Below are 23,145 nucleotides of genomic sequence, written 5' to 3'. Positions count from 1 at the left end.
CTACCGGAGGGTATTAGAGAGCATGGTAAACATTGTGTCAATTTTTATTTACAGACGAAAAAAGTTTTAAAAAAACTCAAAAATTGAAGGCCACGCTTTTTGAGGATTTTTGAAGTCTTCGGGGCGCGGTTTCAAAAAGTCCTGAAATTCTAGGGAATACATCTCGGGGTCATATAATGTCGTTTGGAACCATATATGATCATTATTTGTTGTCATAAATATCCGTGGCAGGCTTGAATTAATTAAATTGGTGCAAGTTTTAAACCGGTAAATTAGTCGTTTAAAGGCAAATTGGATTGTTCCACCCACCCAATTAGACTCACTCAGGGTATAAGGGATCATGGTAAACATTTCGACAATTTTTATATCTGGGCGAAAAAAGTCAAAAATTCCAAAATTGAAGGCATATCCACCATTTTTGAGAAATTTCGATTGTTTCGAGGCCCGATGTCGAAAAGCATTGAGATTTTAGGGGATACATCTCGGGGTCATATAATACCGTTTGGAACCATATATGATTATTATATGTTGTTATTAATGTTTGTGGTAGGCTTGAGTTAATGAAATCAGTGCAAGTATTATATTGACCGGTAAATTGGCCGTTTAAAGGCAAATTGGATGGTTACACCCACCCAATTGGACTCCTAGAGGGTATGAGAAACCATGGTAAACATTTCTGCAATATTTATTTCCGGGCGAAAAAAACCAAAAATTTCCAAAATTGAAGGCTAATATCCACGCTTTTTGAGAAATTTTGGAGTTTTCAGGTAGAGCTGTCAATTCGGGTAAATGGGTCGAGTTTAGGTCGGCAAGAGTGGGTCGGGTCAACTCAGGTCGGGTCAATTCGGATTAATTCCATATCTTATGCGGGTCGGGTTTGGGTTGGATCATGCTTGAGTCGGATCACGTCGGTCATACTTCTTATCAGGTTTGGGTCGGGTTAATAACAGGTCGAGTTACATTCAAGTCGGGTGAACAATAGGTCGGGTTTAATTCGGGTTTTCACGGGTTATGGTAATTCTCGGGTTCGATTCAAGTCAATAATTTGGGGGTTAGAATCAGGTCGGGTCATTCTCGGGTTTGAGTCGGGTTCGGTTCAAGTCAATAATTTGCGGATTATAATCAAGTCGGGTCAGTCTCGGGTTCAATTCGGGTTCGGTTCAAGTCAATAATTTGCGGTTTATAATCAGGTTGGGTCATTTCTAAGTTGGGTCATTCTCAGATTCAAGTTGGGTTAAGTCAATAATTTGCAGGTTACAATCAGTTCAGGTCATTTCCAAGTCAGGCCATATTCGGGTTCAACTAATTATAAATAGATAATTATCATTTTTATCAAGCTAATTATTTCCTTTTACTATTATATATATGACAATATAATAGGGAACTATAGTTTATAATTTAGGAAGATAATTATCTCCCTTGACCATACAACAAATATATACTATATTTAATTCTTAAATTTGAGGATGATGCTTCTTTCTTTTGCAGGCCTGGTCCAATTTGGTCTCCTTAGACAAAATGCTTTGATCAACAATCATAAGGTGGTTTAAATGCATTTAAGGTGATTTGAAATCGGGTCAGGAACACTTTGGGTTGAATTTAGGCCGGGTCAATAACAAGTCGTGTTGATTTCGAGTCGGGCTATTAACAGATCGGGTTGAATTTTTTGGTCGGGTTAGTAATAGGTCTGGTAAAATTCGAGTCGGGTCTAACAAGTCGGGTTGAATTTGGGTCAGGTTAATAACAAGTCAGGTTGATTTCGGGTCGGGTTTGTAACAGGTTGGGTTAAATTCGGGTCGCGTTAGGAACAGGTCGGGTTAAATTCAGGTCAGGTTAGTAATAAGTCGGGTTAAATTCGGGTTTTGAGGGGTTAAAACAGGTTTGGGTCAATTTCGGTTCAAGTCGGGTTCGGTTCAGGTTAATAATTTACGGGTTATATATATTCGGGTCGAGTCATTTCCAGGGCATTTCATGTTCGGGTTCGGGTCTCACATAATAGGGTCAACTATGGTCTAAGGTTGGTTTCAGGTCGGGTTTGGGTCACCATTTTTTCAGGCTCAAATGGTTTGGTTAATAATCGGATTCGAGTTGTATGTCGGGTCGGGTCAACTTTTGACAGCTCTAACTATAGGGATAGTTGAAACCTTCAAAGAGTGTAATTTTATTGGATTCGATAATGAAAACATAAATAAACTTTCCCGCCTATAAAACACTTTTTATAGGGGCTGGACGTAGCGAAATTTTTTTATTTTGAGAAATTTTTTGGCTATTTCCAACCTATAAAACACTTTTTTTTTTGAAAAACCAAAAAGAGAAAAAAGAGAGGAAAAGATAGGGTTATCAAATGGACAAGGTTTTTGAGTTTTGACACAATTTGTTTTTTTTTTCAATGGTTTTTTCTTGGAACGGTACATTGAACATTTGTGACAGAGTCACAGAGTAATAAAGACGTCATTATTATATTTTATACGCAATTAATTTAATTTTTGCAAATTGTCACAAAATCTCCCATCACTTCACCAAACTCTTCTCATCTTTGGAGTCTCCGAAATATTGAATTTCCTGTTAATAATTCACCTACAGTATTTCCTCCTCATATTTATTTTCTTCTCAATAAATCTTCTAATTTTTCTGTCAATGGGCATAAATTACTCCCAAATTATCATCTTTCACATTCTTCCCAGCTAAAGATCTCTCCTTTTCAATCTCTTTTTTTCAATCTCTTTTTCTCTCTCGTCTTCTTTTAAGAACAACAAATGGCGGCTTCTTATGCTTTTTTTTCACCTTCTGTACCTTCTTCAACTCTCAACAGCAGAATTTCTCCATTTTTAAGCTTAAATGGATCTGGGTTTTGTTCCTATTTGGGTATCAGCAAAAGGGTTTTTTGTTCTTCCATTGAAGGTGCTGAGAAACATGCTGCTCCTGGTGTTTCTTCTACTGAATCAAGAGCTTCTAGGTATTCTTCATCTATCATTGGTTTTTATATTTCTGTTATTCTGTATTCATCAAAATATTATGAGTGATCAATTTGATTTGCTAATTCATGCAATGTTCATATTAATTAATTCAATGTGATGATGTTTTCTTATTGAACATTTAATCTTAAGATCCGAATTTAGTACTGTGCGAGACATGCACTGGAATCTGCTTCTAAATTTGAGGAGATAGTGAAATATGTGACATTTGATTGATCTTATGAAGTACATATGAATGATATGATGATTGTTATGTTCTTCAAAAAAAAAAAAAAATGATGATTGTAATGTGTATTTAATTTGATGGATGATCAATGTGTATACGGCTCTGAATGAGGTAGCTAAAAGATACTGTAAACAATCATTGTTGTGAATGTAAAATTGTCAATTGGATAGTGGTTCTGCACCAAAAAGATTATTGGCCTTGAACGATTAATATAACCTGAATGAGGTTATGGGTTGTGATTCCTATTGCCTTTAGGATGAAACTTCACTTGGGCTATCTAGGATGTGTAGTGGAAATCTTATCAAGCTCAATTTGTTAGGAACCAATGTTGAATTTTCACTGTTGGTCTTGACTAGTGTTGAGCCCCTTGCTCATGTCTTCTTATTTAGATGACAAAGCTATTGTGTGGTACGTGCTTTTCTTTCAGCTATACTACAAGATTAACAATGTGATATGTCCAAAACACTTGTTTGGAACCAATCAGTCGTTTCCATTACCTAGTGTTTGGTATGAGAGGTGTGGTAACAAACTCTATGTTCTAAAGCTAACCATTACCACTCTATTGCTACCTTTCCCAACTATGTGGTGACAAAATTGTCTCTCTCTTCAATTCCCAATTTACTACCTCATACAAGGGATCCATTTGTGTCTGTATATCAAACAACAAATAATAATAATTTTTAACATAACCCTTTCTCCTTCTTTGGTTCCAACTTAGTTCTTATTCTAAATACATTCCAAACGTGCATTTATATTCCTTATTATTGATCCCACGTTTCCACCTTATCAAAAACCTGAGATTGTCATTTAAATATATTGGTTTCCTAGCAATTCTTGCTATTTATGTGTGTTTGAGCCGGTATCCATAGATTTGGTTGATTTGTTGAAAGTATTTGATGAAGTGGCTAGCGGCGCTAGCCACTATCAGCTTCAGGTAGCATTTGGGTTAAGCATTGAGAGTAAAGGCACATTGCTTTTGTGCTTGACTTTTAGGGCCTTCTACTGGAGTCAAATAGTGAATAAAATGACCTATCTGTTCCTTTGGCTTCATCATCCCTCTTAAGAAGCATTGAAATTTCTGACTGTATTTACCATTGGATATTAAATTTGCATAATTGACTAAGGTTTGGGTTATTGGGTGTGGGATATGCCAATAGAATATTTGTGTAGTGAGATTGCAATTTGCTGTTAATGCTTCCAACTGCTTCAACATTCCATGAAGTTATCTGAGTTGTAATTAGAATTATTGTAGTTTTGGAAAAATCATTCTGGGGCAACATATTTTAGTCATTACATAGTTGAGTATGAAGCTGGTCTTTGCTTTCTTCTATGTCCTATGAGCTTTAGGATGGGTCATACTTCTTGTGGGTTTCTATGTGGTAGTCTGTAAGTCAGTACTCATCGTCTCATTCTAACTGAAGATTTCTTTTCCTTAATTTTTTTTTTTCCTTGGGTTGTTTAAGTTAAATTTCTTAAGTGTTTGCCTTCTGTTGTCTCTCACGAGCTATTATTAAATTTGCTGTTTTTTTGGTTCTTAATGCAGGCTAATAAATAGGGGTTGTAAGCTTGTGGGTTGTGGTTCTGCTGTACCCAAGCTGCAGATTTCTAATGACGACCTTTCTAAAATTGTCGAAACTTCGGATGAATGGATATCTGCTCGAACTGGGATTCGCAATCGACATGTCCTTTCAGGTCAGTGTCTATTCACTTGTACATTATATGGAACTTTAAAAAGGGTTGTGTTACTGTCTCTTGTTGATTCCTGTATATTCAAAAACTCATTGTGACCTTCATAAGCCTGTTATCTGTGGCTGTCATGGCTTGTCTTTTGGGTCGGACTTGCTATTATGTTATTATGTATGTCTAACTAAACATTGCTAGGTCATCTAAACCCTTGATTTGATTGTAAACTGAATTTCAGTAGGTTTATTCACTTCTTTCAAAGTTGTACGTTATATATCAAACCAAACCAAGTGAGAGAGATACGGATTCTGATTGTCTGCCTACGATTTATTCTTTGAATTAGTTTATGTGCCTGTCTGATTTTTAGGTTTTGTTGCTCTATTACAGTTGAGGATAGCTTGGTGGGCTTGGCCACCGAAGCAGCAAGGAATGCTCTTCAGATGGCCAATGTTGAGCCTGATGATATTGATCTTGTCTTGATGTGCACCTCTACACCCGAGGACCTCTTTGGTAGTGCTCCTCAGGTAACTTCTTCTTGATGTCAACTACTCTTGAATTCATGTATTTCAGCTTTTAGCCTTACCCACCTCAATCCCCCTGAAGAAACCATCTACATTGACTACACTACATATTTTTGTGTTCTGCAAATGTAAACAATTTTAAACAGAGCATGATAATATCTATATATGTCTCATGCTGCAATTTGACTTTGTAGATATTTAAGCACTAATGTGATCCAGGTGCTTCTGCTGTTATTTTTGTAAATTCTAGAAACAGCTTCTCAGAGTCTCAGCTGGTCACGAACTTGTGTGTCAGTGTGTGCATGTCCCTTTTTTTTTTTTTTTTTTTTTTGTATGAAAACATCTTGGATAAAAATTAGTTATTGTGCCCAGGAGCAGATTTTCTACGTATTAGTGTCTTGAAACTTTTTCTTTTGCCGAAAAGGCATGAGAACTTTGAGTTTAAATATAGAAAGCTTTGGATATAAACCAATATTACTTGCATTCAACTTAAATCAGATCACCCCCATCTGTCAAATATAAGTTTGCCTAATGCTTGCTGCTTGTGTAAATTCCTAACATTCAGCTTAGTGGAACTGTTGAATTTCTTAGTTGCTCGATCTTACATAATCTATAAATATGGAAAGTTAAGGATATAAACAGATGTTTACCAACAATTCAACTTAGATTAGATTAATCAAATATAATTGTGCCTAATGCTTGTTTATTGTATAATTTTTCAAGTGCAACTGCTGAATTCCTTTGTGGCCCATTGCTCATGATGTCATGAACATATCTTACTGATTTTTGTAGATTCAATACTAATAAGCAGTCAAGATTAAAAAAAATGGAAAGTAATGAAGGTGAATGCTTGTAATTGGTAATGGTTGATAATGATAATAGTATTGGTAGAAGCAGAAATTTAATTCCTACGTGCAGATGCATTTCTTGCACATATAAGTTTATATTGCCTTGTGAAACATTCAATTAATACCTTAATCAGATACAAAGAGCATTGGGATGCACCCGAAGTCCTTTGTCTTATGATATTACTGCAGCTTGCAGTGGATTTCTGATGGGTTTGGTGTCAGCTGCCTGTCACGTAAGGGGTACTGACTTTGTTATCTTTGCTCTCATAAAGTTTTTGTATCCTTTAATCTCTGAAATAAGGCAATTGATTGTTTGCTTCATAAATTGCAGGTGGTGGATTTCAGAATGTGTTGGTTATAGGTGCTGATGCTCTTTCTCGTTTTGTTGATTGGACTGATAGAGGGACCTGCATACTTTTTGGTGATGCTGCTGGTGCAGTAGTAGTGCAGGTGAGCTGCCAGTATTCTTTTGGATCTTTTTTTATAGTTTAAATATGATTTTTTTTTTCTGTTTTGCAACTCCTAAGGCTCTCCCCTTAAGTGTTTTCATTTTGAAATTGTGAGGGTGCCTGTAGTATTGTTTACCTATACACTCTGACGAAACAAACATTTTAGGAAAAGGTGCAAGGGTTGGATGAGAATGACCCTTTTTTACTGTTTAATATCAAATAACTACTAATTTCCTCGCCTGCTATCAGTTGGAATTTTTTTTTTTTTTCAAGCAAACATGTGCAACTGTTTTTCTTGTTTATAATGAAAAATGGGCTTTTAATGACATTCTTCTATTGTTGAGTAAATTCAAGGCAATTTCTAAACGCTAGATGGATGTTTTGAGTTTTGACAATAACATCTATATTGTGCTTTGTCATCTTTGTGCACTAAATCATGAAATACATGTATATAGAGGTGCTATAGCAAATTTGTAACATATAAATTAGCCATGTTTCCCTTAAATTGCGTTATCAAATACCAGCTATCTCAATCCTTTCATCTTTTGGCTTTTTAAGAACTTACCACATTCTCTTTGAGGTACATTCCTTGTATATTCTCTTTTTGATCAAATTTTGTCTGAAAGAGGAGAGAAAACAAGCAAATGAGATAGGGATATATGATAACTCTGTGTAGACTTGACTCTTGACTGGCATTTAATTCTTACACCTCAAGGAGTTCTGTACATGCTCAAATTTATCTGGTATTTTTATTGGACCAGCTAGGCCTGTAGCAGTGAAGAAGACGGCATGTTTGCTTTTGATCTGCACAGTGACGGCGATGGTGCAAGGTATGCATTTGAGTTTCAATGTTTCATTGGACTAGATGTCTTTAAGCTATGTACACTTGGACATCTCCAGACCCTGCCAGCAGGATCCTTACTGAGTTATACTTGGGACTAAATGTGAAATTGCTGCAAGTCATTTTCTCAGGCACTTTTCATACGTGCAGGCATTTAAATTTATCCCTGGGACATGATAAAATCGATGCAGCAATAGGTAGCAACGGTGCTGTGACAGGTTTCCCCCCAAGGCGCCAATCTTATTCATGTATCAATATGAATGGAAAAGAGGTCTTTCGCTTTGCTGTTAAATGTGTGCCCCAGTCAATTGAGGCTGCACTTCAAAAGGCTGGTCTAAATGGTTCCAATATCGATTGGTTACTATTGCATCAGGTATTGTACAGTTTATATCTGTGAATGTATTTTCTGAAGTAACCTATATGTATTTTAATTTATGAAACTGGGGGAATATTCAATTCTCTTTTACCAGGCAAACCAGAGGATCATTGATGCTGTTGCAACACGTTTGAAGGTTCCTCCAGAGCAAGTTTTGTCTAATTTGGCACATTATGGTAACACCAGTGCCGCATCGATCCCCTTGGCATTGGATGAAGCTGTTCGAAGTGGAAAAGTTCAGCCAGGACATATCATTGCTGCATCCGGATTTGGTGCTGGTCTTACTTGGGGTTCTTCCATTATTAAATGGGGTTAGAGAAAAAAGATATTGCGAAATCATCTTAATGCTAAAGATGAAGGTGTTTGGGGGAGGACCCGAAAAATGTTGTTCGTCACTTTGAGGTCATACTTGAAGAATTAATTCCCTCTGGTTGTTATTGATGATTGAGGAACTGCAGCTTCTCAGAATTCAAAAAGCTCCATCAAAGAGGCCCCCTTCATGTGTAAATCACCTGAAAAAGCTCTATTTTTTTCCTTCATATTTCTACATTAGATGTATTTATTCACTTAGAAAAATAAAAATTCCTGAGCTGTTAATCATAGTTTTTTTTTTTTTTTTTTTTTTTTTTTTTTTTTTTTTTTTTTTTTTTTTTTTTACAGTCAGTCAGAGTTTAGCAGAGCTATGATTTTTTTTGTCAGTCGAGTGAATGAGTGATTCAAACAATAGCTACTCTAGACAGGCTTGCTTTCCCTCTTTGTTTAACTTTAACCTTGTATGTTGAACCATTGTTAAGTACTTCATCTTCATTGAATAAGTCATTGACATTACTAATTTTTCTGAGTTGCAGAGCACATTAAAAATGTTTCTTTGAAAAGGATAAATTGTCTTTTGAACTTGGTTGAATCAATTTTAGGGGAAACTATGAATTTCAATATTTCTTTCCTGTTGTACTAACAAATTACTATAAAATAAAAGAGGAATTTTTTATTTTTTTATAAAAAATAATATGAAGTATAAAACATAAAACGCACCAAAAAAAAGTTGGTTATGCTAAAGCAATGTTATTGTAAAATCTAGATTCATATTAAGTATTGCAATACAACGGTAAAAATACAGCAAAAGAAAGTGTAAGATTACTCTAGCATTTATTAGCAAAATTATGCATAAAAATCTACGAGTAGTATACAAAGGTGACTAATAGTTCATCATATACTAATTTACTGTGTATATGTACCCTTTAAAAGAATGGAAAGACAAATATAAATAAACAATTGGTGCCTGAAATTAGGGGAAAAAAGAGAGGGGGGAGGGGGGGGGGGGGGGAGGGAGTGCAAAAATGTTGCAGCAGCAATCAGCCAGCAGCCGAAACATCCTTCAGTCTATCCTTGATTCTCTGCAAGGTGCCTTCAATTGCAATATCGAAGGCATCCTTCTTAGCTCTTAGTCCCAAAGAACTCCCATGTTTCCTATACATAACCTTAGGAATCAACTCCATCACCTTCTCCCTCATTCTCCTCACTTCTGCTCGAGGGATCCCCATCAGCACATCGACCACCTTCAATCCTTTAAATACCACATCCTCCTTCGGTATTGTCACGGAGAACTCCTCATACTCAGCAGGCGGAAGATGCCATTGAAATTGATTCTTGGCCGATTGATCTTCAAAGAAAACAGGTATGCACCCTGCCAGTATCCCATCGAAAGTTGATCTCCTTGACGGAGTCTCCCCTGGAGGTTGCAAGCAGAAGCTAGCCTGCAGCATTGGTTTCATGTACCTAATCAGAGGATTGAAGTATCATTAATAATGAGCATATCTAAATTTCGATTAACATTCAAATTGCAGGAAAGCTGAAGGAGGTTGTGCCACTCTTAAACAAATAGGCTCCTATGAGTTTCATAGGAGGTGCAATTCAGCAAGTGCATCTAACATACCTAAAATGGCGAAACGCCAGTCTCAACTTACAATCACTTGGAAACAAGGAAACTAAACTATGCTTGTGCACCTAGGGAAATAATGAGGTATTCAACAATCAATTTTATTGCGAGCTCAAATTTTCAAGATATACTAGTGTGAGTTGTATCCTCTCCAAGTATTGTACTCTTTAACATGGAACAATGTCTACAAAGTAACATCATCTTTTTTATGCAAAGATATGTGTATGGTACAGAGTAGAGAATCTCGAGTTTGGAAAGCTCAATCGACTTATGAGTTATGACTGCTCAAATGAAAGCTCCAACTAAGCCTACAATCTTTCAAGTTCAGATATACCAATCCTCTCACTTTTTAATGTAGAAATCGCAACTCAGTTATTCTCCTTCATTTGTAAATAAGTACTTATCATCGAGTTATTTGATCAAACCTTAGACAGGATCACAGGGATCAGCTCACACTACTGTCCCAAGCCAAGCACAAATAATTTGCCTAATTGCAAGCACCAAAATGCAAGGCTTATTATCATCCCTTGGTACTTGAGCACAAACAATTAGATAACTTGTTCACACATAATGTATTCCTTAGTGTATCTAACACAGATTACTAAATAGATTGTTTCCATTCTCATTCCAAGGTAAATATTATCACAAAAACATAATCCTAGTACCTAAACTAGGAAACTAGCACTCTTAAATTACACAAATAAGCTTAAATTAATGAGAAATTGATGAGGATAATTACCTAATAGGATCATGCTCGCAAATTCCATTAGAACAATCAACAATCTCACACAACTTCTGGAACCTTCCACCATCAACAACCGACGAATTCTGAACCGCACCACATTCCTCCCGAATACTCCGCCTCACATTCGGGTTCCCCGTCGGCGACGTCCCACCACCGCCGGCGAAAAACATAAGTGTACTCCGGCGAGACTTCCGAACCCGCAAAATCCACGAATCCAAAAACCCAACAGTCGAAGGATGAAACGACGTCGGATGAGGAATTGCTTGTTCCTGCCACGGCCAAGCTCTAGACTCCAAGGTCAAAACCGTCAAATTAAAAAACTCCGGCAACATCAAAAACGACGTCCCCCATAACCTCTCGATTTCTTCCCCATTTTCATCACCTAATATTTCCGGCAAAGGCTGGGAGAAATCCCACGAAGTACGAGCCATAATAAGGAAGTGATCATGACCGTTGTTTCGACCCCAGATATCTGGATCGTTGGATTGAAGATAGGAGAACAAATCAAGGCCGTGAAGATGGCTGACATTGTAATCAGGACCGTACAAAAATCGCAGAGAATCAAGAGAAGAATAGAAAGGGAGAAAAACGGCGTCGGATTGAAGAGGGTTAGGAGAGAGACAAGGGTATTCAAGAAGACGGCGATGGAAGAAGAGTTCGAGGAGATGAGTGTCGGTTCGATACCATGAATGACAGCGGTTATCGGTTTTGGGGCCGAGGCCGTGATTGGCTAAATGAGGGCAGAAATCAGGGTATAATGGGAAGAAAGATGAGCAGTTAGTTAGAAGCTCAAGGTTGAATCTTGTTGGGAGTTTTCTGATGTGGATCCGACGGCCTTTGCAGTCGGAATCTGAGGTTGCGGTGGTTTTGAGGAGAGAGAATGTGAGGAAGAAGAGGATGACGGTGGTTGTTGCGGTGGATGCCATTGTTGTTATTGTTAATCTGGGAAGTGAGATGGTGTTTTGGAGTGAAGGGTTGCAGTGTTTTGTTTTGTTTTGTTTTGTTTTGTTTTTTTTTTTTTTTTGGCCTTTTGTATTCAGAATTAAAAATAGTGTTAGATTGATTCAAGTAGCGTTGTTTTAGATTGGGATGGATTTGTAATTTTGACTAGATTATGGTTTGAGAGGAATTATAGATTATAGACTCCTTTTGTTTTCTAAGGGATGAATTTGCTTTAATTAGATGGTTTTATTTTTCCTCAAATTTATGTTTAAGTCCATCACTAAATTACAAATCACGATGAGTTAACTTTAACACAATTATTGTACTCCGTATTGTTTTTCTACGGTTTTCAGTAAGCTTATTTAATGATTTAGTGGTAATACAATTTGGGCATAACACAAATCAAATATAGAGTATGTGTTTGTTCAATCTAGAAAATTAACTAACTTGTCAAATTTGTGAACAATCAATTTATAATTGATTTTATAAAAATAAACAATTAAGACCCTAACTTTGTATCTAAAACACGCTAATTTCAATTTTTAAAAACCCTAACCTTCCGGATATAAGAGGTGATCACAACTATTCATGAGTCGTGACAATGATTAAAGAATGTTTATTAGCATTAGTAGTGTGACTCATAATTGCATACGAAAAACAAGAGATGATTATTAGCCAACGATAAAAGTTGTTCGGGTGTGGTTCCAGTGAGGGTCGATGAACCACTAACGGCACAACTAGGTCTTGGGCTGCCTTGCTAGGGTCTCGAGCTGGTGGCCAAAATCTTTGGCCAGCACCGGCTGGCAGTTCTCCAAGAGAGAGAACGTAAACTGCCCTCAGGGGTGGCTTCGAGGAACCCCCCCTCCGATGGCTAAGTAAGTGTTTGCTTTTGTGAGAATAATAAGCTTAATATGCTTTTTAGAGAGAGAGAGCTAAAGATTATTGAACAACCTTTTCTTATGGTGAGTCTAGGGGCATTTATAGTGTATCATAACCCCAACCTAGGCGGTCAGCCTGCCGACTTATACTGCTTATGCCAGAGCCTATGACATGAGTCTGTGTCTTGAGTCTGAGCTAGGGTTAGCGCAATTCAACTTGTGGCTGACTTATCTCGCTTCTGCGTAGAGCCTTTAACCTCTGCCTTGAGTCTGCATGTGACCGACTTATCTTGCTTTTGCTTAGAGCCTCTGGCCGAGTCTCTGAGTTTGAGCCTGGAGATTTGGATGGGGATAAGAGTGCACCCCTTGGGCAGCGCTGGGAGCATCGGGCAGCTCAGCAGGAGCCACCCTGTATAACTAGCCCTTCAAGAGGTGGTCTGAGGCACTCAGACCAGCTGCCTCAGACCACCTCTTGGTGATTGTAGACGTTCTTCTGATCTCAGGTTTGGAGCATGGGAAGAGCTCTGCCATACAAAAGTCATCACTAGAAAAATGAGAAGATGTGAGTACGTGGGCTAGAAAGCGAAAATACTTACTTGTAGTTTTTCATCTTGTAGCCCTTCCCTAAAAAAAAAAAAAGGATTAATTAGCCTGATTTATAGTTTACAAATTTTTGTATGCGGCTGGCCACATGATGCGGCATGGGTTATTTGTAGGGTGTTACTGGTTTTGTCAGGGGTTACTTGTATGGGTGTTACTAGTTTTGGCCAAGGGTTACTTGTAGGGTGTTACTGGTTTTGTCAGGGGTGACTTGTAGGCGTTGCTTGTTTCATGAGGTTACTTGCACGGGTGTTACTGGTTTTGGCCAGGGGTTACTTGTAAGGTGTTACTGGTTTTGTCAGGGGTTACTTGTAGATGTTACTTGTATTCTGGGATTACTTGTAGGGTATTACTGGTTTGGTATGGGGTTTTGGTCAAGGGTTACTTGTAGATGTTACTCAAGTAACTCCTACAAGTAACTCCTACAAGTAACTCATACAAGTAACCTTATAATACAAGTAACACCCTACAAGTAACTCATACAAGTAACCCTAAAATACAAGTAACACCTTACAAGTAACCCCTGCCGCATCATGTGGCTTGCCGCACTGAAAAACCTGTGTTTATAGTTTTATACATTGCTTAGTTTTTGAAAAAAGGCACGTTTGTGCGAAAAAAAAAAAAGAAAAAAAAGAAAGGCACGAAACAATTCCCTCCAATAAGCCTACTTTACCTATTTAAAACGCCCGAATCAACGGTCAATTAACATCTCTCCTTCCTCCAACCTCTGCAACCAATCATACTTCACACTCCCCTGTTTTTGTCTCTTTCTCTTCGAAGAAAATCAAGAAAACTCCATTAACAACCATGATGAAAGCTTTAATCAACCGATTTAAAAATTGTCGCCCTTTCAAAGAATTCTACGCAGATTGGATTAACACCCTCAAATCCAGCCTTCTTCCTCTTCTCTCTCGTTCTCTCTCCTCCCCTTCTCCAGACCCTCTTCTTCTTGCTACCCAGGTCGAACTGCTTCACTCCCATTTCAATTCTTACTTTGCTGCCCTCGATCTCGCTTCAAACGACGACGTTTCTTAGCTCCTCTTCCCAGATTGGCGAAACCCTCTTGAAAAACCCTTTCTTTGGTTCGGAGATTTCCACCCTTATATCTTCACTAATCTCCTTCGTTCTTTCCTCGAAGATGATGATGATAGTGATGAGACTGATAATGGTTTTCTGGGTAAGCCTTGGAATGTCTGGAAAAATGTTGATGTTTCTTTGGCGCATTTTGTCGAACAGGTGGAGTGCGGTTTGAGATTGATGGTTCCTTCTGTTGTCGCGCGTTCTAGGGATACTCAGGCTGATTTGGTTGAGAAATTGGGTGTTGGGTGGAGAAAAAATGGTGAGAATTTCGAGGTTGATGAGGTTGTCGGAGAATTGATTGACAAGATGACTTGTGTTTTCTTGGATGCTAATAGGTTAAGAAGAAGTGTTCTTGCTGATATCATGGGGACTTTGAATGTTTATCAAGCTGCTTCTTTTCTTGAAGGTCTTGCCAAATTCTATGCTGGGTTTTGGGATCCTTCGTTACTTGCACACTTTAAGAATCCCGTGGATTGAATGGTTTAAGGTTTATTTTCATGGAATTCTGGTTTCTTATGTCACAAATTTCTTACTTTTTGGTGAATTGGATGATATGGAAGGGCCTGCCTTGGATTTTTTTTACTTCTTTTGGTGAGTTGGTCTCATCATTTTAGTCTTTATTATCTTGATATTATTTGCTTACATTAATGTGAAAGTTATGCTGAGTTTTTTTTTTTCCTTTTCTTTTGATTGCAGGAAATTATCAGGCTGATAATGGTTGGTTAATTATGTAGAGGAAGACTGTTTTTTTCTTGTAAATGTTCTGCTTGTGAATTCTTCATCTGGAAAGAAAACATTCCAGGACTTTGCGTTGTAAGTTCTGTTGTACAAACTTTGCTCTTCATAGCAATTATATTGCATAAACCAATTTCAAATTTTCCGTTAAACTAGTTCTTGCCTTCTTGTTGCTTGCAGTGTTCTTTTCTCATCTTTTATTGCTTTTATGGTGGCTAGTCACTTAGGAAACGGCTTCTTGTTAGCAAGGGAATATTTGTCTCAAATGGATTGAATTATTAATAGGTCCCCAATGAAAATAGATGTTACTGAATTAGCTATGTAAGTAAATAAGTTCTCTATAAAACTATGCAAGTTTTCTCTTCCTGCCTGTGTGATTGGTACTTGCTAATATTAAAAGGGATGAATAAGTCTAATTAGAGATATTGCAATGTTGGATAGCTATGCCACACAATAAATATTATATTGCTATTTTGGAGGAACAAAAGGCACATATTTGGAGGTGATTTCCGTTGGCATTGTAATGGAAATAAGATTTAATAGCAAAATTGCATGCAAATCCATTACCATTCCCACTATATAGGACCGCTACCAAAGATGCTGTAAGTAATTTTCTTAAGTAATACTCCGTAGAAATAGGATGCTGGTAAGGTTGGAGGATGGGAGGAGGGGGTTTCAAGTTCACATCTGATTATACTTTTATTTTTTTTCCCTTTTCATTTTCCTCATTGGATGTCCCCCTTGTGAGTAAGATGATATTGTGTGGAACGTCATCCATGGGATCACCAATCAACAAATAGATGACTAGATGTGAAATTCTTCTAAGATCGGCTTGGGGCCAAGAGGGTGGGATGGATGCTAAGGTATAGACAGGCAGTCTAGAGATGTTCTGATCCTTGTCATGTAAAGCAGCCCGGTTCATTTCCGTTTATAAGGGTATGTTCACACTTGTTGTAACAGCTGCATGGAGCAGTGGCTGATAATAAGCTTAAGGGGAAAATAAAAGGTTCTTGTAAACTGCTACCTACAAATAGTACTTTTTGAAGTTCATAAATTGATTAAGGGTCATTATGAACTCCAAAGTTTCTGTGACTATATTCAAGGACGACGTAGTATTATTGCATATGACTCCATATGAATTATAGGCTGATTTTTAGAGATATTTTGAAATCAAAAACCATGAAATTAAATTTTATATAGTTCACATTTTATGATTCTCATAGATTCATAGAATTTGGCATTCATTGGACTGAGATTCGTGTTTCTTCTCTTCCTGAATTCAGAGAGCAATATATATACTCCTTAGTGCTCTCTGGGATTTGTGGGTTCCCTTTATGCTGAAATGAAGCATAGACTAATTGTTATCATTTATGTACATACATGAGCAGCAAATTGTTCCTCTTGAATTATTAAGAAACAAGCAACTTTACATAAATTTGGTTTTGTGTATGATCTATAAATGAAGTCCAACTTTTGATCAGTATGCTTACAAATTTAACTTACACATTTAACTTACACAAAACCAAATTTATGTAACTTACACTTTTGATCTTTTTTTTTTTTGGCTTAACTAGATCATACATAGTTCAATTTGCTGCAGTTTTCGATCATACACAAAACCAAATTTATGTAAAGTTACATCGTCCCCCTTTGCCAGTTTTCGATGTTATTGTGCTTCTCTTCCGGTAAATGTTAAGAGTTTTGTAAGCATTTTATGTATGAACTATGTATGATCTAGTTAAGCCAAAAAAAAAAAAGAAAAAAAAAAAGGAACTAAGGTAAGACTTTTTAACAAAGACTTGACTGCAGGAAATTGATGAGATTATAAATTAGCTGTGCAAAACGAATCTTCAATTCTTTTAGGGGTGCAGTGGTTACTTCAATTCAGATATTTTCAAAAGGCTTCAAATTTTAGTTTCTGAAATGTTACTGTCTTTAATCAAATCCAACAGATCTCAACAACATTTTTTAGTCTTTTGAGGCTCATAGTTGACACTTATGATCATCATATTAGCTCAAATCAACATGGCAATTATGTGGACTAAATTCTAAAGGAAGAGATTTCGTTTTTCAGATCACGTTTATTGCTTCTCTCAAGTGTTTGGGCCTTTATCTGCTCTTTGAGATGATGATACGAGTTTCTCACATCTCCTACTGTTACATTCTGATGTCTTTTTCAACTATGTATCTTTTAATTTATTCCTTATGGGCCTCTGTTTTTGAACACCTTATCCAAAGTCCAAACTATATCCTTTCTGGTGTGGCTGCATATGCATTAACTTATCAACATCTGCTACATGTAACCTTCAAACATGGTGTCCTTATGATTTATTGGTCTATAAATGAAGTCCAACTTTTGATCAGTACATGAAGAGGAATATTATGGTGTTTTAAGTTCTTGCCTTTTTAAATGATATGCTATCTTTTTCTATAGAGAGGCTTGATGTAAATGACCGATCCCACAAAATTTTCATTTATTGCTCTTCCACTTTCCCGCTCTCTATCTTTTTTATGCTTCATGGCCGGTTACTTTGTCATTCTGTGCCCTAAGCCTTTTTATTCTGCTGCATGATTTGACTAGAGACCTATTTATAATGCTATATTTATATTCCAAAAGATAGTTTGTCCTGTTTGGTCATGAACTCATGATGAGTAGTTGATTATATACGCTTAATTAGGTCATGGTAAATGCTTGAGAATGCTGATTGTATTTCAAGATGTTTTGCCTTTAGTCATGCTGGAATCATGTGTGCTTTGAATTGCTTGGAACATGACTATCACTCTTGTCTATGAGCTTCTGGTGATGGGATTCGGCCAAAGCTAAATTTATGTAGCACTATGACTGTAGCTGAGGGAGGATTTGCAACATTGATATGAAATACTGAAAATTCTGTGAGTTCACGTGCTATCGTTAGATGGTATCCTCAGTATGTTCAATCAATTGTTTAGTGAAGATATCGATGAATTGATGAAAATCCTAAGGAAGAAAGAGTTCTTATTAAGGATAAACCCAAGTGAGTGCCAATTATTTCTGTGCAAACTATAAAAAAGGTTGAAGAAATGATTTATGTACAATAAACTAATGTTTCCATGTAATTTAGCAGTTCTTTTTCGAAAAAAGAAATTGAACTCTTTTCATGTACAGCTATATTCAGCGAAGTGAAATATTTTTGGTAAATCAGCTTTGGATTGATCCAATATTATTTGTTGTGCTGCTGTTCAATGCATTTTATAGATTTGTAGTCTGTTTTGAAGTAGTAGGTCTGTTAATTGTGCTTCCAATCAATGCTCTGCCAAAGTTAACATCTCTACCTGGGCTAAGTGGTGCAAAATACATATGAACCTCACCCTGCTCTAGGTGTGACCATGTGAGCCTTATTGATAAGGATCACTGTGCAGTAATTTTGTGCTGTGACCATGTGAGCCTTATTGATAAGGATCACTGTGAAGTAATTTTGTGCAGTAGTGTCTTAAATATGTATTTTGGATTACATAAGCCCTAAGATCATTAAGAGAATATATGGCATCTTATTATCTTGTATTCTTGTAGTATTATGTGTTATTTAGTTAGGATTTATAAGTCATACCATAATCGCAGACATAATTAGCTGTTTTGAAGATGAAGCAGTAAATTGGAATGATCTTGTTATTATAATATAACCGGTTGTTCATCAGCTTTAGTAACAAGATGTTGCAATTTTCTTTTTTCAATCTAAATTACTAAGTAGTACATGATTATGTTGAGTCAAGTGAGTGAAGAAATTACACCATACTTTTATCTGAGACTTGAGCTGGCAAGTGGCAAGCTGCATTTGAACTCAAATTAGTTCCACTCGAATGTTGTATCAGTAACTAGATTTTCTTTAAGACAGTATTATTTTCGGCATTATATGAATTGTTTTCCATAAAGCAACCTGTGCATGAGTTCTTCAAAATGTATAGGTGTATAGTGTATTCTTTGTGCAGATCATATCATTGAAATGCATGGCTGAAACATAGAGCTACCCTTTCGTGTGTACTTTCGTCTTAATCATGTTTCATTAGTCATTTAAAAACTTGTTTTTCCTCTAAGACGTGTTAGATAAGATCTTCCCCAGGTGTTTGAGAGGCATTGCCTCCCACCTTCTCCGGTGTTTTCATACAATGTAGGGGCACAGTATATGCTTTATGCCGATCCGTATCTAGGTTATGGTTGATACTCAGTGTTAATAAATTAGTGTAATTAATCACGTGAGCACATAAAGATAAGCTAATAATGCCATCTGAATAAGGTAGTTGCTTGTTCTTGATATTGTTGTATGAGATTAAGAAAGTACAAGTGGGGCAATTTGTAGTAAATAGTTAACATTATCTGAAATCTGCAAGTTGTAATGTTCATATTCCCTGATATTTCGTGGTTTCTGAACAGGGTCCTCTTTTCATTGGTGCCTTGTATAGAAATAAGGAACACTCACTTACACAGCTACATATCAGGTTATGTTTGTGCATACTGGCTCTCATATTTTTGTGTTTATGCATATCATTGTTATACTTATAATAATATTTTCTGGAATAAGTGGTCTATTGCTGTAGAGTTTGCTCTTTGCCTGATACAGAACTAAGTTAATCATCTGGGGGGTTATTTGTTAGTAAACTATTAGAATACTTGTCATCAGGGATATAATCCTTTCGTCAAAATGTCAAATGTGCAAAAATACTTATTAACATTAGTGGACACTGGACAGGTTATATAAATTCTTGCTTAGCAATTTAAGTATAAAACACATGCTTACCACCTGCATCTCAGCTCCCTCAGAGGGACTCTGGACTAATTATAGTAGTGACAATCATAATAATATATCAAGTGCCAGATGACTATTTGTTTTCTTGTCATGAAGGCTTCTAAACTAGTGGCTACTTTTTTTTAATTATTTAGATTTGGTCTAAACCTAGTTGCTTTTTTGTATTTCAGTCAAAGCAATTTTGTCTCCTTGGATTTTTCATTGCATATCAATGTTGTCATTACCAAACATGGAAATTTGTACTTGTTGTCTTACCTTAATCAATTTACACCTTCTGCGAGAAAATTATGACCATGCCCTGCATGCCGCATCTCATGCATGCATTGATTTTATGTCTGTAATTGTTCGATCTAGTCCAAATAGATTCTCTTTTCTTGTCGAATTTCATTGTTTATTGTAATGATAATTACTGTATGACTGTACTTGACTTGTACCTGATTTACATTTCTAAATGGAGAAACTTTTAAGTACAACTCATCTGTGAAATAGAATGGACTTTACCTTGAAAGACTGAAATTCATGAAGTGTACTGCATGAAATTTCCTGTTTTGTTTGAATGGATATAATCAACATGTTTACATGTTCATAATACACTTTGCACTAGTAGCATTAAAAAAAGCTACCGTTGAACAATCATGTCTGCTTAGGCTAACTTATCTGAGTTATGTCCATTTTGTTGATATATTTACCATTAACTGCGTGACAGCATGAGTGTCTTTTCTCACACATGATCTGAGCTTTGATTTGGGATTATATGAAAAACATTATCTTAAGGTAGTCATTGTGCTGCCATTTACTGCTTATCAGATGTATAACTCTGTAAGGGATTGTCTCTATTGGACTTCTTTCTCCCCTTTTCACTCATTTGGCTAAAACTCAGTTCCTTTCTCTAATTCTGATAGAACCATGGTAGCTGTATCTCATTCATTAAAAAGAACTACTTGTAGGATAAGATTTCCCAATATCAGTAGAAATTCCGTTTATCATTGTCTTTAATCATCTCATCTCAGATGGGCCGTTAGCTCTTCTGTGTGGCATGTAGATTCAGAAAATTGAACATACTTCAGCAATCTGAAGCTTGATATCTGAGGTGCTCAACTTTTATCCTAATGCTGATATTTGGTTTAGTCTGTTCAGTTGAGTATTTTATGTGCAACTTGCGAAGTAAGGGTTGTTTGTATATCGATCTTGCAATGTTTTCCCTTGGATCTATAGTGCCACTTAATTGAATTATATGCCCATAGCGTAGTTAGTAATTGGTACAGCCTTTACCACCAGCTATTATATAATATCATCTGCTTCTTGAGATGACTGCCTGCTTGCACCGAGTTTCATGCTGTTTGTTTCACATTAAGGTTTAGTTTAAACATTAGGTATTTAGATCTGCATAACAAAAACCCCATGATTTGCAGAGCTTTCCACATTGTCTATGAGAATCCTTAGACTTGCCTTAAACATCGATACCATAATGTGAAAGTACAGCTCATAGAACATGTGTTTTCTTAAGCTTGCCACTTGCAATTTTTGTAGTAATTTCATCATTAAGAGTGATAATAGAAACACTATGAGACGATGCCTTCTCGATGTGATAATTTTCAAGTGGAGCTTTTCTATGTTATCCAGTTCCTGCTGTCTCCTCATTAACTGAAGAGAAACTCCTGTGTGTATTTATCATATGTTATCTTCTTTTTGCTGTTTGAGCGTGACCTTTGAAACAGCAAATGGGTGCCCTAAATAGGGTCAAAACACACCCTGAAAGAGCTAGCTGAGAGATTGATCAGACGCCCTTACCTGATTAGATTAGTATTAGCTGCCAGAATGTAAAATGACTCTGGACATATGGTTTAAGTCCGAAATCTGTGGTTGCTATGGTAAATGGTTTCATACTTTTGAACTATTGTGGATGTAATACATAATTCTGCAAGCATATTACAGTGCACTCTGAGACTGCGAGAGCACTGGTTCTTACAGAGACTTAAACTGATGCATGTTGCACGCCGTGCATACTTGAACCTGACAGAAGTAAGCCAGCAACACCAAGTCCCTAGCTCTGAAGTTACTAGGTATATAGATAAAGTATCAAAATATGCCTGTAATTGAATCTAGTAATAGGTAAACTTGACATTACTCTTGGAAGTTATCCTAAATCGAACTTCATTTTGACTTTTTGCACTAATTATATAAAAGTAAATTCCATTTTAACCATAGATTTTATTAATTATTGAAAACAAATGTTATAATATACGTAGTAGAATATTACTGGATTCACAGATGGTAAAAGAATTTTATGCATGGTTAAAGTTGTTCATTGGTAAGTATGTCAAGTAAAAGTAGATTAACAATTTAAGATGTATATTTTTCCAGATCATGTGTTTGTAATTTTTGTTGTCATATATACTGAGATTTGGATATCAGATTCCTGCAGGTTGATAATAATAACAATAGAATAATGTTACATAGATTTGTCAGATGATCAGCAACATGCATGCTCATAAAATAAAAGTTTGTTTCTAGTATTGGGCTTATTGTGGAAGCTTTTGAACTTGAAGACAGTAGACATGATGAGATCTCTTTTGCCTTGTTTGTTAATTGCTTAGGTTCTGCGATTTGGTTGTTGTCTGTTGTTTCTGCGTTTGAGTTCATCTGGGAGTGTACTACTTAGGCTACCAAGTGTTACTGTGTCAGTGTCATTACTGTATGTAGTAACTGATCCAAAGGAGTCCAATTCAAAAATTAATGTATTCCTCACTACAAGTTGGCCAACGTGTGTAACCACCCACTCATCAAATCTGCATGGATGTTGATTCTTCAATCAAGCTCGGATAATCAATTCATCCCTCCCGGCCCACGCCCCCGCCCTGCCCTGCCTGAGCAACGTTTTGTAAAAGTAGCTTTTAGAGTTTTGACCAAGTTTTCAGCCCTCGACAAAATAATATGTGTGATAAAGGCTTATTAATTTTATTTTATTTTTGTAATTTGGTTGTGATAAACACTGCTCCCTCCATCCCTTAATACAATGCCTCTTTTGAGCATTTATTTCTCACATAATAAAGAGAAAGAGACATTGTATTAAGGGATGGAGGGAGTAGTTGCTAATAAGTTACTTTATTAACTGTTATATATAATTATACACTACGTATCTAACAGCTCTTAATGCGTCTTAGTTCATACCAAGTACACATTAAAGATTTTAGAGCTATGTCTCACACGTCTATAAAAGAAGACAAAGTTAATAGCTTTATAAGCATGTGAAAGCTTGTTTATTCTATTTGCATATTGTCATAGTAATTTTTGGTGAAACTTCCTTTGGGTTTATAAAGTGAACTTTTTCTTTTTGAAAATGGGTTCGGCTCAATTTCACATCAAACAATTTGTTCAAAATTACCTATTATATTTTATTTAATTTCGATATTATTGTAATCATAAGAAAAATAAATTAAGTACATAAAAACTAATTAAAAACACGCATATGTTGACTATTTTGTTATGTTCCATCTTTTATACGTACTTAAAATGAGAATTAAATAAA

The 23,145-nt window shown here is 36.3% G+C and overlaps 2 protein-coding genes and 1 pseudogene across 2 annotated transcripts; 2 read left to right on the top strand and 1 right to left on the bottom strand.

The window, feature by feature from the left end:
- The first annotated feature begins 2,353 nt into the window (after window positions 1-2,353).
- Window positions 2,354-8,760, top strand: LOC110704616 (3-oxoacyl-[acyl-carrier-protein] synthase III, chloroplastic-like). The gene is made up of 8 exons (XM_021882426.1): window positions 2,354-2,956; window positions 4,745-4,893; window positions 5,272-5,408; window positions 6,388-6,493; window positions 6,585-6,703; window positions 7,468-7,532; window positions 7,694-7,916; window positions 8,014-8,760. The coding sequence occupies exons 1-8, from the start codon at window positions 2,757-2,759 to the stop codon at window positions 8,233-8,235; spliced, it is 1,221 nt and encodes a 406-aa protein (XP_021738118.1). The 5' UTR covers window positions 2,354-2,756; the 3' UTR covers window positions 8,236-8,760.
- A 232-nt stretch (window positions 8,761-8,992) lies between these two features.
- On the bottom strand, window positions 8,993-12,056 carry LOC110704614 (probable xyloglucan galactosyltransferase GT19). The gene is made up of 2 exons (XM_021882425.1): window positions 10,595-12,056; window positions 8,993-9,695 (listed from the first exon to the last, which is right to left on the bottom strand). Exons 1-2 carry the CDS (start codon window positions 11,524-11,526, stop codon window positions 9,272-9,274), a joined length of 1,356 nt encoding a protein of 451 aa, XP_021738117.1. The 5' UTR covers window positions 11,527-12,056; the 3' UTR covers window positions 8,993-9,271.
- A 1,180-nt stretch (window positions 12,057-13,236) lies between these two features.
- On the top strand, window positions 13,237-15,273 carry LOC110704615 (annotated as a pseudogene).
- The last annotated feature ends 7,872 nt before the right edge of the window (window positions 15,274-23,145 follow it).

Source organism: Chenopodium quinoa, unplaced genomic scaffold (genome assembly GCF_001683475.1).
Source record: "Chenopodium quinoa cultivar QQ74 unplaced genomic scaffold, ASM168347v1, whole genome shotgun sequence".
In the NCBI taxonomy this organism is placed as follows: Eukaryota; Viridiplantae; Streptophyta; class Magnoliopsida; order Caryophyllales; family Amaranthaceae; genus Chenopodium; species Chenopodium quinoa.
This window is presented reverse-complemented; position numbering and strand designations above follow the sequence as displayed.